Source organism: Pelophylax lessonae (assembly GCF_965119305.1).
Source record: "Pelophylax lessonae genome assembly, chromosome: 4".
In the NCBI taxonomy this organism is placed as follows: domain Eukaryota; kingdom Metazoa; phylum Chordata; class Amphibia; order Anura; family Ranidae; genus Pelophylax; species Pelophylax lessonae.
Window position 1 is genome coordinate 294,709,954 of NC_138771.1, and position 16,096 is coordinate 294,726,049.

Genomic DNA, 16,096 nt, shown 5'->3' on the forward strand with positions numbered 1-16,096 from the left:
GCTTTGGAAGGTTAACCGAGGAAGGAACACTTGATTGTGCAAAACCAAATAAAAGAATGAGCTTGAGTAATCAGAGTGGTAACCAGCAATAAATAATAGAATAGCATGAACTTCAAGTTCTTTGTTAAGGCCCCTTGCTTTTAGGCTTCTCAATTTAAAAATTCAGTACAATTCATGAGAGAAGCATTTCTTTCACCTTCAGAGAGGTTGGGAGGTATTGATTGGATGGCCAAAACAATAAGCAGCGGTGAATCACTGTTATGACATAATGTGAACTGGCATGAAATATTGTAATTTGGAGCACTGCATTCCTTCTGTGCTCCCCGAACCTGGTGCGCACTTACTGTACATGATAATGCTCCCTACATAGAATAGGCTGCACAAACAGGTGATTAGATAGATGACAAAATTGAAAGAACAGGTAAAGAGCTTGTCAATAGGATATCTTCTGGCCTTCTTATCAGTGAAATATTTTTGACTGTGTTGTACATGTCCACATGTCAAGCATTTGCTCATCTAGGAACAAAGACAGAAGATGTTGGCTAAATGCCAGGATCAGCTAGATGAGATATGTTTGGAACTCATGGAATAGAAAAATCATCAGAAATACAATGAATTAGAGTAAACATGCTCACATATGTGCAAAATAATGTGAATGTTCAATCTAGAAAAGAAACACTAAGTTGAAATGTAATATTGCTGGTTTTCAAATTGGGAGAATTCTGAGTTCGGCCAGGGAAAAAAAAAATATAATTGAACATCCCTGAACAATATGGCAACTCAGAGGACACCCACGATCAATCCATTCCTGAACATAATATATGACCCCACTGCAATCCACTCACTTTAAAGAAAAAGCTGGGTACTTCCACCAAGCTACTGTAAATACATCAAACCACATAGCACTAACAAAGGGATAAGAGGGTGACAGGATACATATAACTCAGTCTGGGCTTCCAGGGATCCGGTGTGGGGTGCGCCTTCAAGCCGCCACAAAATTCAGGTTCTACCAAGGGTGGGACATACTCAAAGGGCAGTACCCATAGCCCTAGGGCCCTTTTACTCATAAGCCAATAGAAATATACCAAACAGTGACAGACATGAGCCAGTATGACCCAGGTACCCTCTCTTCACAGCAATAAAGTGACGACTAAAAAAACCCAAAGAGGTTGCAGAGGAGATTTTCAACTTTTCTTCTTGTACCTTGACCCCCTTAGAAACATCTCCCCTACAGAAGGGGCTGAATTTTGCTCCAACCACCACACCTAGCCTTTTCAACCTCTTCATGGACCTCAACAGGTTTGTGAGATCTCTTTCTATAATCAGATATCACAATATCATAGATAAGAACAACTCTAGGTCCACTTCCACCTTGTGAGATGAGGATACTTCCTTGGAGAACTCCTGGGATCAAATCGGCCAAATAGGCTTGGATATACTCTAAGATTTATGGTCAGAATATGTGCCTGAACTGAGGGTGATATCATATCATACATACAAACTTTAGACCTCTTTCCAAATTGAATCCATTCCATGTCAAAGGACCAAAGAAACCTTTTATAACATGGTCTATAATGACCTAAAGATGTTGTGTCAACAAAAAAACTAAATTTAGTAATTTATCCACACATGAACTAATGGCTTTACAGGATCTCCAGACATCCCAGAACATCATTGTAAAACAGGCAGACCAAGGGGTGGTGTCGTTATCCAAAATAAGCAAGACTACCTTGAGGAAGCACAATGCCCAATATTGGACAGAACTACCTATATTAAACTAGAGAAGGATCTTCTACCCATTTTCAAATGGAAACTCATAGATCATATTGAAGAGGTCACTATTCATGGCATTCTGGGTAAAAGCAAAAAACATTTTCTCCTCTCTTTCTCTTTTCTCTTTTTCCACCTCCTATTCCCCCCCCCCATGTCTGTTACAAAGGAGGGAAAAGCGAGCGCCCCCCTCCTGAATCATACCATGCCACATGCCCACAACATGGAGGAGTGCTTTGGGGCAGGAGGGGCTCTGCCCCCCCACTGCAAAGCACCTTGTCCCAATGTACACAATATGTACTGTACATGCTCTTTCATGTTGTTTATTGGGTCATTATAAATACTTCTAAATAGAATAACACATTTAATTTTCCCACCCCTTCCTTGGACCCAGGTATATGTATTTTTTATCCTAAATTTTTAATTGCTAATTTTCAGTGATCATTACTGACTCATTGTTATTTATTTATATATTTCATCACAATATTTACTTTATTTATGTCTTTCAGTATTTAACCTTAATTCTATACTTATTTCATATTATTATGTAATTTTATTTATTGTTACATCCTTATTGTTACGATCTGAGGACTGGAACATTTGGGACTGTAAAACTCTGGGTCTAATGGAGCAGTATGAGCCACTAAACGGGTGAGCCAGGGTACTGGTTCTAGCAGATGCAGGAGCAGTGTGACTGCACACAAATGGAGGTGTGCTAGAGTCGCAGGATCTAAAGAACCACCTGGTCTTCACCAAGACCAAACAAACATACAGAATACAAGTATACTCAAGCGACAGCGAATTCCACAGGAAGCAGGGAGGTCTAGATACAATGTGGAGACACGTTTCTTGAACATTAACCCACAGGTGCAAACACTTAATAATACTTAGCTTCAGGACGGATTGGCAGAAATAAGAGCAGATTGGACAACAAGCAAAACCCAGTGTTGGATTGATGTATATGGAACTATAACATTACCCCCCTTTTACAGGGGCCTCCCAGGCTGCTGGGGTCTGGGTTTCAAAGGAAAGCAAATGTGGAATCTTTTTATCAGGCGTGGAGCAGAAACATCAGAAACGGGAACCCAGGATCTTTTCTCAGAACCAAAGGCCCTCCAATAAATCAGATATTGGAGTTTACCATGGGAGACTTTGGAATCCAAGATTTGATTAAACTTCATATTCTTGAGAAGGTTTGGTAGGAGGGGTTGCCAGCATTAAAAAGAACAAGAAAACATATTCAAGACAAACAGCTTAAGGAGAGATACATGAAAGGAATTAGGAATTATTACATATGAGGGCAAACAGAGTCTATAGCAAACTGGTATGATTCTAGCAGAGATGACATGAGGCCCAATATAACGAGAGGAAAACTTTGTGGAAGGAACCTTTAGTCAGATATTCTTAGTAGCCAACCAAACCTTGTTCCCAGACTGAAAAAGAGGGACGCTTTGGCAATGCCATTCAGCAAATTTTTTCTTTTGTATCTATTAGCTAACCACAGAAGTAGGGTCTGGACTTGGGACCAAATCTGATTTAAACTCTTTTGCATGGCATCCAAGGCAGATATCTCAGGAGTACAGGGTATAGGCAGAGGGAGCCATGGGTTTTTACCGAAAACTATGAAAAATTTAGATGAGTCTTGGCATTAGGAAGACTATTGTGAGCAAATTCTGCCCAAGGCAGAAGAGCAACCCAATCATCTTGGTGGACCAATACAAAGGCCCATAGGAACTGCTCCAAGGACTGGTTGGTTCTTTCAGACTGTCCAGTGGACTATGGATGTTAGGCGGGAGAAAACTGCAGTGATACTTCATGGATATAAAGGATTTACAAAGAGCTCTCCAGAATCTGGAAGTAAACTAAACCCCATGGTCAGAAACTATACTTATAGGCATCCCGTGGAGTCTAAAAATCTCACAAATAAAGACTGGCACCAATTTTGCAGCATATGATAGTGAAGAAAGAGGTATAAAGAGTGCTTTAGAAAATTGGCCTACCACAACCCACACTTCAGTACAGCCTTTCGGATGGGTAAAGGTCAGTTATAAAATCCATAGCAATGTAGCACCAAGGCTGCTCGGGGGTAGGCAATGGGAGAAGAGGTTTAGCTGAAGCTTGGTTAGGAGACTTGGTAAGGGCACAGACTGGACAGGTTTTAACAAAGTGACATCCTTGTGGAGGTCCAGCCATCAGTAGAGGTAGCAAAAGAACGTTAGAGTCCTGTGGATACCCAGGTGGCCAGAGAGATTGGAGTCATGAGCCCAGCGTAACAGATTCATTCTTGAATTGGCTGGCACAAAAGCTTTCCTCGTGGGATAGAGTCCTGAACAGAGTTGAGAGCAAGAACTCGGGTAGGAGGAATTTTAGCTTTGGTTCCACGAAGGTCTCAGAATCCTGTGAGTCAAATAAGTGTGAAAGGGCATCCACCCTAGAATTGGCCATCCCCAGTTTAAAGGTGATGATAAAGTCAAAACGTGAGAAGAACAGCTACCAGCAAGCCTGTCAAGGATTCAAGCGGTGGACAGAATGAGGGTACTGCAAGTTCCTATTATCTGTGTAGATAGTGAACCCATGAGGGGAGACTTCCAGAAAGCACTGCCATTTTTCCAGGGGTACTTTTACAGAAAGAAGTTCACAATTTCCTATGGAGTAATTTCTGCTGGGGAGAACTTCTTCCAGAAAAAAAGCACAAGGACATTTAGCCCCACTAGGTGACTGGAAAAGAATGGTCACAACTCCTACAAAGGAGGCGTCAATCTCCATGGAAAAGGGCTTAGAGACATCAGGCCTCAAGAGAGCAGAACCAGAGAGGAAAGCCTGCTTTTGGACATGGAAGGCCTCCACTGCTTTAGGGGGCCAGTTCTTAGGACCAACATCTTTCCTGGTAAGGGCAGGGTGCAACCAGAACAGAATAGTTGCGAAAAAGTTTGTGAAGCCCAGGAAGCACTGGATTGCCTTAAGACCGCTGGGCCAGGCCCAACTGGAGATAACTGCAACCTTTTCAGGATCCATGGAGAGACCGTCTCTGGAGACAATGTAGCCCAGAAAATGTACTTGAGATTGTACAAAGAGGCATTTACCTGCTTTTGTATAAAGCCTATTTTTACAAAGGCGTTGGAGGACTGTATGGACATGAAGTCTGTGCGTAGGAAGATCTGAAGAAAAAATAAGAATGTCATCAAGATAGACTACTACACAAACATAAAGGAGGTCGTGGAAAATCTCGTTGACGAAGTGCTGAAAAACCGCCGGGGCAATACGGAGGACAAACAGCATCACTAGATACTTGTAATGGCCCTCCCTACTTCCGGTTTCCAGCGCCACTGAGAGGAGAGTAAGCAGCGGTGACTCTGGTCCCATCGGCTTGCAAAGCCTGATTCACACAGCATATGGGCACACAATGGAACTATCCACCTCTCCCGAGCCCTCTCCAGCGATCGCATCATTCACCACTTCATAATTCACAGCAGCTCGATGATGGCGGCTCGAGCACAGTGCCACACTACCCACCTGGACACTACCCCTCCAGCTGTACATCCAGAAAATATGGCTTACGGCATGGAGACAGGGGAAGCTGCAGACCAGCATATGGTCTCTCTGAGGACCAAAACAGTAAGATGGCCCATGCGGTTGCAGCCATCCTGACTCCCACTATCACAGCTGCTGTAGACAGGGCAATAGCTGCTGGCATCACATAGCACAGAAAGGAGATGGGGGGCCATGCTAAGAGGCTCTCTGAACTAGAACGGCTATCTGATCTGGAAGATGACCAATACCAGTGACCAACAATTTTCCCAAACCCAACAATATACCTGTATCTTGGAGAAACTTGACGATTTGCAGAACTGTTGCGACCAGAACAGTCAGAGTAATTGGTCTCCCTGAATCTTTCAATGCTAACTCCCTGCCAGAGATATGTACTGTACGCATCCAAGAAGCTCCAGGGATCACTGCACCTTGTATAGTGGAAAGGACCCATCACCTGGGGACCCCCTCGAATGATCACCGCTTCCCCCGTCCTGTCATTGTCCGCTATCTAAACTACACTAACAGAGTGGTAACATTGAAATCCTTTTATAATGCCAAGTCCCTCCAAGTTGACAGCCATACGTTGCTTCTGTTCACAGACTACTCTAGAGGTCTCCCATAGGTGAAATACCTTTCAACCCGTCTATGCCACGCTCTTTCCCTTTGGCCAATCACGGACATTGTGCTGTGATTGGCCAAAGCATACAGGTCAAGGTGCATGCTTTGGCCAATCACAAGCATTGTAATTTGGCAGGCGAATTTCCCGCGAACGGCCCTGTTTGTTCATTGTTCTACTAAACCTCTGCTTCCTGGCCCATCCTACCCCTGGAGCAAGCGGCTATGAGTTTTGGAGATAGCAGCGATTCAAAGTCCTGCACCCCGCCTACATCCCCTTCGCAATGTCCGACTCCTCGCCAGATAGACAGTTGTGCCCCTGGTGTGGAGTGTCAAGACCATCTCTCTACCATAGGCCCCTGCTCTGTCCCCATGTTTCTTGCTTTTGGGACCAACTGACGAGCTTTGTTGCCACAGTCCCAGGGTATGAACCATGCAAAGACCTTTTTCCTCTGCTGTTTGGAGAGTCACATACTGAGCCTATGGTAGACCTAAAGTAAAACCATCCAGACAGCCAAAGTAACAAAGACTGGCTCCCCAAATGCTCTTTGGCAGCCAGGAGGGCCATCCTAAAGCAGTGGACCTCCACCACCCCACCAACCATTGCTGATGTAAAAGCGGACCTGCCGAGCCGTTTACGCAAAGATAAAACTAGACATTGTCCTGTCCCACCATGCAAACTCGTCATGCTTGCTACATAAATTGAACCTATACATCAACAGGATTCAACCTATTCTGGACTTACCTACCTCTGTTCTCCCACTCCATCCCCTTTAGACTGATGTCATGGTCTTACCCTTTTCCCACCCACCAAATCTGCTGCCTACTTGCTTGGTTTATCTTCGTCATGGTTATTTTTCATGTTGCCTGAGCCCAGTGCTGGGCTCCTTTCATGTAAACTCCTAGCTACTTCTCTGACCCCTTCCCTCCCTCCCTTCCCCATCACACTAGCATAACTCTGTATGACGTTTCCTTCTATTATGCTGTGGTTCTTTATGTTATGCTCATTTTCAATGATTGTCATTGTTGCAAAGTCTTTTGTACTTTTCAATTGTAAAACCCCAAAAAAGTTTCTTAAAAAAAAAAAAAAAATTGAACATCCCTAGTGTCTTCCACTCATCTCCATCCAAAGTCGATCAAACAACTCAGTAATAAATGGCAGCAGATAAAGATTTTTAACTGCAATAGAATTTAACCCCTGGTAATCAATACAAGGGTAAAGAGAACCCCGCTCTGGTAGGAGAAGAGGATTGCTGCATAAATCCTTTTTGGAGATTTCTGCAATGTACTTTGAAATGGACTTGGTCCCAGGGAGACTGAAAGGATATACCCGGGCCCTAGGGATGCTGGAACCTGGGACTAGGTCTATGGCACAGTCATAAGGTCTGTGGGGAGGAATTTGGTCTGCCTTGCATTTGGAAAACACATCCAAAACGTCAGAGTAGTGCTTTGGTACCAGGAAAGAGACCTCAGTGGATGCCACTAGAAGGTATCTGACTGGAACCACCTTGGCTAGACATCTGGTGTGACAGGTGGGACCCCAGGACAACATATAAGAGCCAGACCAGTAGATCACTGGGGAATGCCATTGAAACCGAGAAAGACACAGGACTAACTTGGAGGAGGCCAGTGGTAAAGAGATAGACTCATGTTAAAGCACTCCAACCGACATCTTGATAGGAGTGGTGCAGGAACGAATAGGACCAGAGGCCAGAATGGTACCATCAATGGCAGAAACTTGAAGGATCTGAGAAAGAGGTTTTGTAGTCCAGGCTAATTTCTTTACCAGGGATGCAGAAATAAAATTGTCCACTGCACAAATGCTTCCATCGACATTGAAAGTGGGAAAATGTTATTGCACAGCAATAGTTGAATGTAGACTTGAGGGATGAAAATTACAGTCTAGCATAACCCCCCCCCCCCCCCAGGTACACTAGCCCTGGCAGTTTTCTGGCCACTGGGGGCACTGTTTTAGGAAATCTCCCTTTTGTCCACAGAAGATACACAGTCCCTGGGTTCGGCGACGGTTCCTTTCCTCCATGGATAGGCGTGAATGGCCCAATTCAGTAGACCTTTCTTGAGAAGAGGGCGAGGGTACATTGGAAGGTAATAAGGGGTGCTGGAAAGTTGAAGCCAGATGAGGCATTAAGAATTTGCGCTGCCGAGAACTTTCCTGTAAGCGCTCCTGGAAACAGGTTTCTATCAGGTTGCCCAAACAAATAAGGTTATCCAGAATGGTAGGAATTTCTTAAAAATGTTCTGCCTAAACTTACCAGAAGGCCACTGTAAGTGCTTCATTGTTCCAGGAGAGTTCAGCTGCTAGGGTGTGGCACTGAATGGCGTACTGTCTAACAGTGAGGATGCCTTGAGGGAGGCAAAGAAGTGCATCTGCAGCAGGGAATGCACGGCCTGGCTCATCAAAACTTTTTTTTAAAGAGAGAAAGAAATGCTGTGATATCATTGGTTACTGGATCAACCTTTTCCCACAGTAAGAAGGGAAATCACATATGCGACCTTGGCCAGATCAGAAGGCAAATTCTACGGCTGTAACTCAAAGTGAATATTACATCAGTTAACAAACCCACCTCAGGCCTTAGGATTTCCAGAGAATCGTGGTGGAGCTGAAAGAGGAAGCATGGACACCAGAGCGGTTTGTGGCACAGGGGCTGGCTGAGGTAAGTCCAAACAAGTGGCTAAAGTCTGGAGATGATGAATAACTTGAACTTAACTAGATTCTTGAGCACTGAACCTTTGAAGAAGTCGCTTGTTGAAGTCTGCAGATGATGGGGATTCACCTGTCATGGTTCAAGCAAACTGTAACGACCTAAGGATTGGAACACTTCGGGCTGTAAAACTTCAGGTCTAGTTGAACAGTAGGAATGACTAAACAGGTGGGCCAGGGTACCGTTCCTAGCAGATGCAGGAGCAGCGGGACCGCACACAAACGTAGGTGTATCAGAGTCGCAGGATCTAAGGAGCTGTCTGGTCTTCACCAGAGCCACTGAAGATGGGGATGTTTTTCAGCGAGGCAGACCCCAGGTTGTGGCTCTCTAACACACCTTTGCAGGCACAGTACCAGCAAATAGCAGACTTGAAGGACTCAGGGGAGACACAGGATGCAAGGTACCAAGGAGCAAGCTTATAAGAGACACTAGGGGGAGGATGCAGGGAACACGTGTGAAGCAAAGGGGAGCAGACAATAGCACAGAGAGAGATGGACACAGCAAGCAGGAATGAGGAGTAGGGGGCAATATGACAAGAAACTGCTGTTAAAAGAGCACCCACAGCAACAGTAAACAAAAGGATGCATGGACAGAAACCTGAGGGAATACAAGAGCACAGCCAGGGGCAAAACACTAAGAACAAAAACAAGACCGAACAAACACACAGAACACAAATATACTCAAGGGACATCAAATGCCACTGGAGGACGGGAGGTCAGCTACAGCATGGAGACATGTTGCTCGAACACTAACCCCCAGGTGCACATGCCTAATAATACCTAGGTTCAGGGCAGATTGGCAGGAACCCAAGCAGCTTGGACAAGTGGCAAAACCTAGAACCGGATCCATGTACCCAGAAACGTAACAATTATACAGTACATAAAATCATACATGCAGTAAATTAAGACTGGACTACAGGTGGAATAAATTACTAAAATAGCTTGGATTCCATTAATATATTAGTAGCAACACCAACTCAGTCAACAAAGGGTAATAACTGGACTAAATATAAGAATAAATTCTTCCCTGAGGGTAGCTGCTAGACTGATGAAGGGGAGGACCTGCTTACCAAGAGGCATATCCCAGCATTCATTGTGCACCAACACAGCAGGAGGAGCTCTGAGTGGCATTTCGGTATAAAGCCATCCTAGCCCAGCTGGCACTGACAATGTTTCCTACCAGGGGCGGTGCATTGGCAGCTGATGTCGGTCCTGCGACATTCATCAAATTATGGACTCCTTACAGCACAGTGACATGTTTGGTTTTCACCTTGTTTTGTGAGTGTATTGCTTATGTATTTTATTGGCTCATTGAATAAAGCTACACTACACTATGAGCTGTTTGGCACCCCTCTTCCCCCTCTTGTTTCATTAAAAAGTTACACCAGTTACATAATCATTAAAAAAAAATCATAATTTATATTTAAAGTATGTCTGTCTGTATTTTAGCTTCCTTTAATTCACAGTCCAGCAATATTAATCCAGGGAGGTGCAAGGTCAATGCCCTGAGGCAACTTGAGCTCAGTTTACTTTGTCAGAGTTCCATTACGGGGAGGAGAACACAAGTATTACCTCATTAGGGTGTTACCTTTACTGCTTTGTCCAGTTGGACGGCTTATGATGGATCCTTGTTTAAATTGTACCGCCTAACTACACTGAAGGTCAGGGACATGATTATGCTGTCTTGCATGAATAAAAATTGTCTAAACAGAATTACACTTTTTTGCAAGGTTTGACAATTATATGTTTTAACTGTGTATTTTGCTGTTTGCTTTAAGAAAATTGTTCTGCTTCTACAAATCCTGATATTTTACCACAGACACATTACAATCTCGTGCATTAAATAAAAAAAAGTGCTAGAAAGGTTTCTATTCAATGCAATGTTATATTTACAATAATTCTATATCATTTATGTCCTCATGCATGTGGATAATTGTATGATTTAACCTATGTCTAATGGATTGTTCAATTCAACCGTGTGTGCAGTATTATAGAAGTGTACTTGGATACACTTTCTAAATTTAAGAAGCAGCATGCTTTGGTGTTTAAATATAAGTACTGTAAATTACCCACCTCCTTCCCAAGCCTATTCTTACACTTTGCTTTCTACATGTAAAAATCTACTTTTTTTTGCTAGAAAATTTCTTAGAACCCCCAAACATTATATATTTATATAGGCAGAAACCCTATAGAATAAAATGGTGTGTTTTGCAAGTTTATATGTCACACTGTATTTATGCAGAGGGTTTTTTTAAACGCAATAAAAAAGCATATTCATGTATAAAAAAAAAAAACAGTAAAGTTAGCCCAATTTCTTTGTATAATGTGTAGATGATGTTACACCGAGTAAAAAGATACCTAACATGTCACGCTTTAAAATTCTCGGTAGGTGACACTTTAAACGCCTTTACAGGTTATCCGAGTGTTACAGGAGGTCTGGTGCTAGAATTATTGGTCTCGCTCTGACGTTAGTGACAATACTTCACATGTGTAGTGCGATCACCGTTTACATTTACATTTTTTTTTATTTTTACAAACTTTATTGTTATCACAAGAGATGAACCACATCCCTTGTGACAGCATGGGCCATGACAGGTTCTCCTTATGGAGAGATTTGGGGTCTATTAGACCCCAAATCTCTCCTCTGGCCCTCCATGCATTGATCTGATCGGCTGCTTCTCTGGCCGCTGGTGCCCAGGTAAACAAAGGATTGGAACCGGAAGTGACAGGGTTACAGAGAGAGGGGAACAATGTCAGTTCCTCTCTCTCTGTACTAGGCAGTCATCGCCGCCGGCCACATCGCTCCAGGCCTTTACGATGGGACCAGAGAGCCCGGGAGCGGCAGCGGTGAGAGGGGGTGGGACCCCCTTCCGCCACCTGAAGAAGTGATTGATTGACTAATTAGCCACTTAGATCACTTCTGCATTGTAGATAATCGCTGGCTGAAAACAATGGTAGGAGCAGGCATCATCCCGGTATAACCATTGAAACCCAAGGACATACAGGAAGGTCCTTATGTGGGAAGTGGTTACAGGAAGGTCCTTAGGTGGGAAGTAATTGGCCAAAGCTATTGTGGCTCTACTTCTCCTGTAGGTTACAGGAGTTAATTTTGTTCTATCAGCGGTATTTGCTTGCTCAGTTCTCAGTGTAGAAGCAACAGGGAATGGATGCAGCATTGCATCAATGCTGCATCCACCTAGGTGAGTCATTTTTTCTTTTTTTTTTTAATGAAACCTGAATTTTTCTTTTAAGATATCTTTTCTATGACTTGGAAGTTACTTACATTTGAGCAGAAGTGATCATCCAATTGGCCAAAAATTGGTAAAGTAGATAGTCGAAGAATTTCGCCCCAAGATTTGTCCTTCAGCCATGTGGGATCTGGGTTGGCTTGAGGAATCTCTACCGCAACTCCACCAGTGAGAAGAAAATGCCATTCTTCATTATTGACCAGACCTCTGTTCCTCTGTATACCCACACATAACAGAAAAGAAAATAGCAGCTTGTGCTTCTCAAATAGAGAACGGCAGACTTGTTCATATATGCTAAAAATGAAAAAAAAATATATATATATTTGTACATTGACATTTCTAATATAAAATGACGATATTAGATGCACAAACACTGAGCTTCACATTCTTTGATGATCTAGTGAAGAAACATTTTTTTCCACTGGTATAGTCATAAAGATGACTTGAAAATAAATGGTGACTGAGACAAGTAATATACTTTATCAGTGCCCCTTCTTTGTAAATATCCACAGGAGTATGTGCTATGGTTAAAACATATCTATGGACAAAATTGAAAATCATATATGAATTTCCAAGTTGTATTTACATTTTTTTCTACCTTACCCCTACAGTATTAATCTGAACAATCTTGAAGCTTGCAGACATATCTTGTGAAGATCTCTACACATTTACATCATTGAATTGTGTGACAGAACCTGCCTTCTGAACTACTGAGGTGCTGAGGGAAAGAGTTTAGGGAGGTAGAGTCAGCACAGCAATCACAGCTTGCAGACAGCAAGGTACCATGGGATATACAGTATATTCTTTAGAAGTTGGAAGTAAATAGCAGTGTAGAAGCTGCAAAGCATGCAGGGAATCCAGGAAGTTGTGAAAAGGGATGGCAGACAGGCAGAATTCACAACATGAAAGGGGACTTTCAAAAAAATATATACAGTAAAACCTTGGATTGATAGTAACTTGGTCTGAGAGTGTTTTGCAAGGCAAGCAATTTTTTAAAATACATTTTGACTTGATAAATGAGCGATGTCTTTATATACTGTATAAGTAGCGTCATGTCACAACTGAGTATAAAAGAGAAGAGAGGCGCCTCTAAGTGTAGCAGTATGGTTAAGTTTAATGAAGGCTCAACATTTAGCAACTCACATGGTTGATGATTAAAATGGGCACTAAGTATGCAGGCATCCGGGGGAAAGCTGTCCACATAGACCATTCTCCTCACTGCCATTGACGTCATCCCTTCCACACTGTGCTCCACGAGCGCTTTAAGCCATGCTTTCAGATTGGTCTACTGCAGGGCAGTTTTCCTGGTCACGATTGCAGACTGACAGCGGTGAGAACAGGCGGTGCAGAGGATGGTCTATGTGGAAAGTTTTACCCCGGATGCTTGCATACTTAGACATGCCTTATTAAATTACCAACCATGTGAGTTGCTAAATGTTGTACCTTCATTAAATGTAACCATATTGCTACACTTAGAAGCGCCTCTCTTCTCTTTTATACTCTGTAGCTCCAGATGGATTTTCCTTCAATTTCCTTGGGAAGGCTGCCATATGTGGATGGACATTTTATGGTTACACAACCTATCACATTGCTATAATCTTTTTATTTGGACTATAAACTGAAGGACTTACAAATAGATTGTGGAACAAATCATCAGAGTTTCCATTATATCTTATGGGGAAATTCACTTTGATATAGGAGTGCTTTCGCTTACAAGCATATTTTGTATATATAAATATATAATTAAACACCTGTGAAATAGAAAATTGTAAATGCTATCTTTACATGAATTAATTTTAAACACTTGGCAGATTGCGATATGTTTCTCAATAGCTCCTATAACAGGACACGTGCCATTAGCAATTCAAATTCTGGGGCCCCTACATCTATATGTTGAAATCTAACAGACCTATCTCTGATTTAATAAGGCAAGTCTATCCCCTCTTTCTTTTCACTCATTCAATTATCTATACCTCTAATTAGTCTGTTTTAGGACATATAGACATATTGTATTTCCAGTGTCTAGCTATAATGATGTTTTTTGTTAGGTGAAGTTAAATACAACAAACGTTTAACAGCAAAGCACCAACTGTAATCATATCATGATCAAATCATGTGCAATAATAATAGAAAAATGTATCCAATGTGCAAAAAAAAGTCCATAGGATATAAAAGTTCAACAAAGTGTGATAAAAGCTGGTGTATTAAAAACTTGAAGCTATACACCATATATCCTCCACCACAGTGTTCAGTGCAGGTTCCACTCCCTTAGGAGTTATGCTCACCAAATAATATTGCCATTCACTCTTGTGTCTGGCTAATATCGCTATAAGTTGATCTAAGGCTGCCAAAATTCACAACACTCCGTCCAAATACTGCAATCAATTTCCACATGTGAGGAAAGAATCAAGACAGAGGCTCTGATAGTGTAAAACCTTAAGGTACCCACTTTATCATAAAAGTATTGCACTTACATCAAAGATTTATAAAAAACGCCTTTATAGGAAAATCACTAAAATATCAGATGCCTCAGTGCTGCGATCTCCCCATTCCTTGGTGAGAAAAGGGCTGGTGAGATCGTAGCACTGAGGTACCCGACATTTCAGTGACTTTTTGTGTGTATATATATTATATATTATATATAACGTATATGTGACGAGACCCTTGCTCGCTCTGTCCGCTCTCCCGACACTCCTCTGTTTCTAGTAAATCAGCTTGCAGATCGCAACGTTTGATGGTTCGGTCAACCAAAGATCCGGGATCCGAACTACAGCTATGTGCCGTCAGGAATCCATTAGAACACACACCAGGCAGGCTGTATGTAAGTTCAAACATGAAGACAATTTATTGGAAGAACACAGCACACTTTTATACAGAATTTGGAACATCCTGCCCCCAACAACCGCCCTCCCATTGGTCAATTGCAAAGTACCTGCAGTTCCCATTCAGGTCCTCTTTAGCCATGCAAATGAGGAATTGAAAATGAGTCAGCAGTGATTGGTCAGATAGCTTGACCAGAAGGACTGCCATATGCAAGTAGACAGAAGCCCCAGGGGGCAATCAATGTACACAATAGTCAGACACAGAACAATGGTTCCCTAACGAGCCCTCAATACACATTACTCTGAGTGTCAATACATCCCTTAGCAGACAACAGGTGAGGTCATTAGCACACCTGACAATAGGTGAATGGAAAGCCACCTCAGACAAAAAGCAACATTGTTAGCCAGACCGTCTCCCCATTGAACTTCCTGGAATGACCATATTAGGAGTTGGACTTCCTGCTCAGAGACCTCATGGCAAAGGGAACAAATGACCTTGCTGACAAATATGAAGCAATTCAACCCATCACCCATCTGTCCTTAAATTCCAGTGATCTTGAACACCATCACATATCTTCCCCTGGGGAAACAGTCCAACAGCCACAGTGGAACCCGAACGGGTCAACTCGAGGATGTTGGAAAAGTAGTCTTAAGGTTCTAGGTCTGTCTGTCGGGATAACCCCTCTGCATTCCCATGTATATTCCTGGTGTAGGGGTGTGGGGCCTTTATGTAATTGAGAAATCCACACGTATGTGTCTTCCATCAAGTTCCATTCCATTTGCACGTTCTTTTGCCTCCTTTGCGTCTTCAACATTTTCAAAGCAGACAAACGCGAAACCCCTGGAACGTTGAGACTGCCAATCATACACAATGGATACATCAGCCATTGGACCATATTTTGAAAATACTTCTCTTAGATCTCGCTCCGTTGTGTAAAGACTTAGGCCAAACACGCCCAAACAGCAGTTAGGATCAGGATTTGCCGGACTTACTCTACTTCCTATATGCCGCCTTCGATTTGACATGGGAGAGCGACTGTGGCTGTGACGTCTGGTGGTCCCGGCCATGGCGGCCTCTGGGGCATAAGAGGAAGTTAAATGGCCCAAATGGTTCCCCAAAAGTACTTCTGCGGGAAACTCGCAAAGTAATCCCACTCGCACATATCGCTCCCCTGAGCCCCAATCCAAGAGGACTTGGGCGGTGGAAAAACGTAGCACCTGGCCCCCTGCTACCCTGACTGCAACAGTCTGGCTGGTCCGGGCTGACTGGGGGATCATGTGAGGCTGGACGAGGGTAATCGTAGCCCTGGAATCGCGGAGTCCCTGGGCCGGCTGCCCATTAAGCCATACTGCCTGGCGATGGTGCTGCCGATTATCTCCGGCAGCAG

The 16,096-nt window shown here is 43.1% G+C and overlaps 1 protein-coding gene across 1 annotated transcript in view; it reads right to left on the minus strand.

Annotated features, from left to right (window-relative positions):
* LOC309552619 (dynein axonemal heavy chain 3-like) overlaps positions 1-16,096 on the minus strand; it is a 1,537,563-nt gene that overhangs the window by 268,114 nt on the left and 1,253,353 nt on the right. Inside the window, exon 48 of the mRNA XM_082253560.1 lies at positions 11,922-12,180. Coding sequence (XP_082109686.1) covers positions 11,922-12,180 — 259 coding nt within the window. The remainder of the gene's footprint in view (positions 1-11,921; positions 12,181-16,096) is intronic.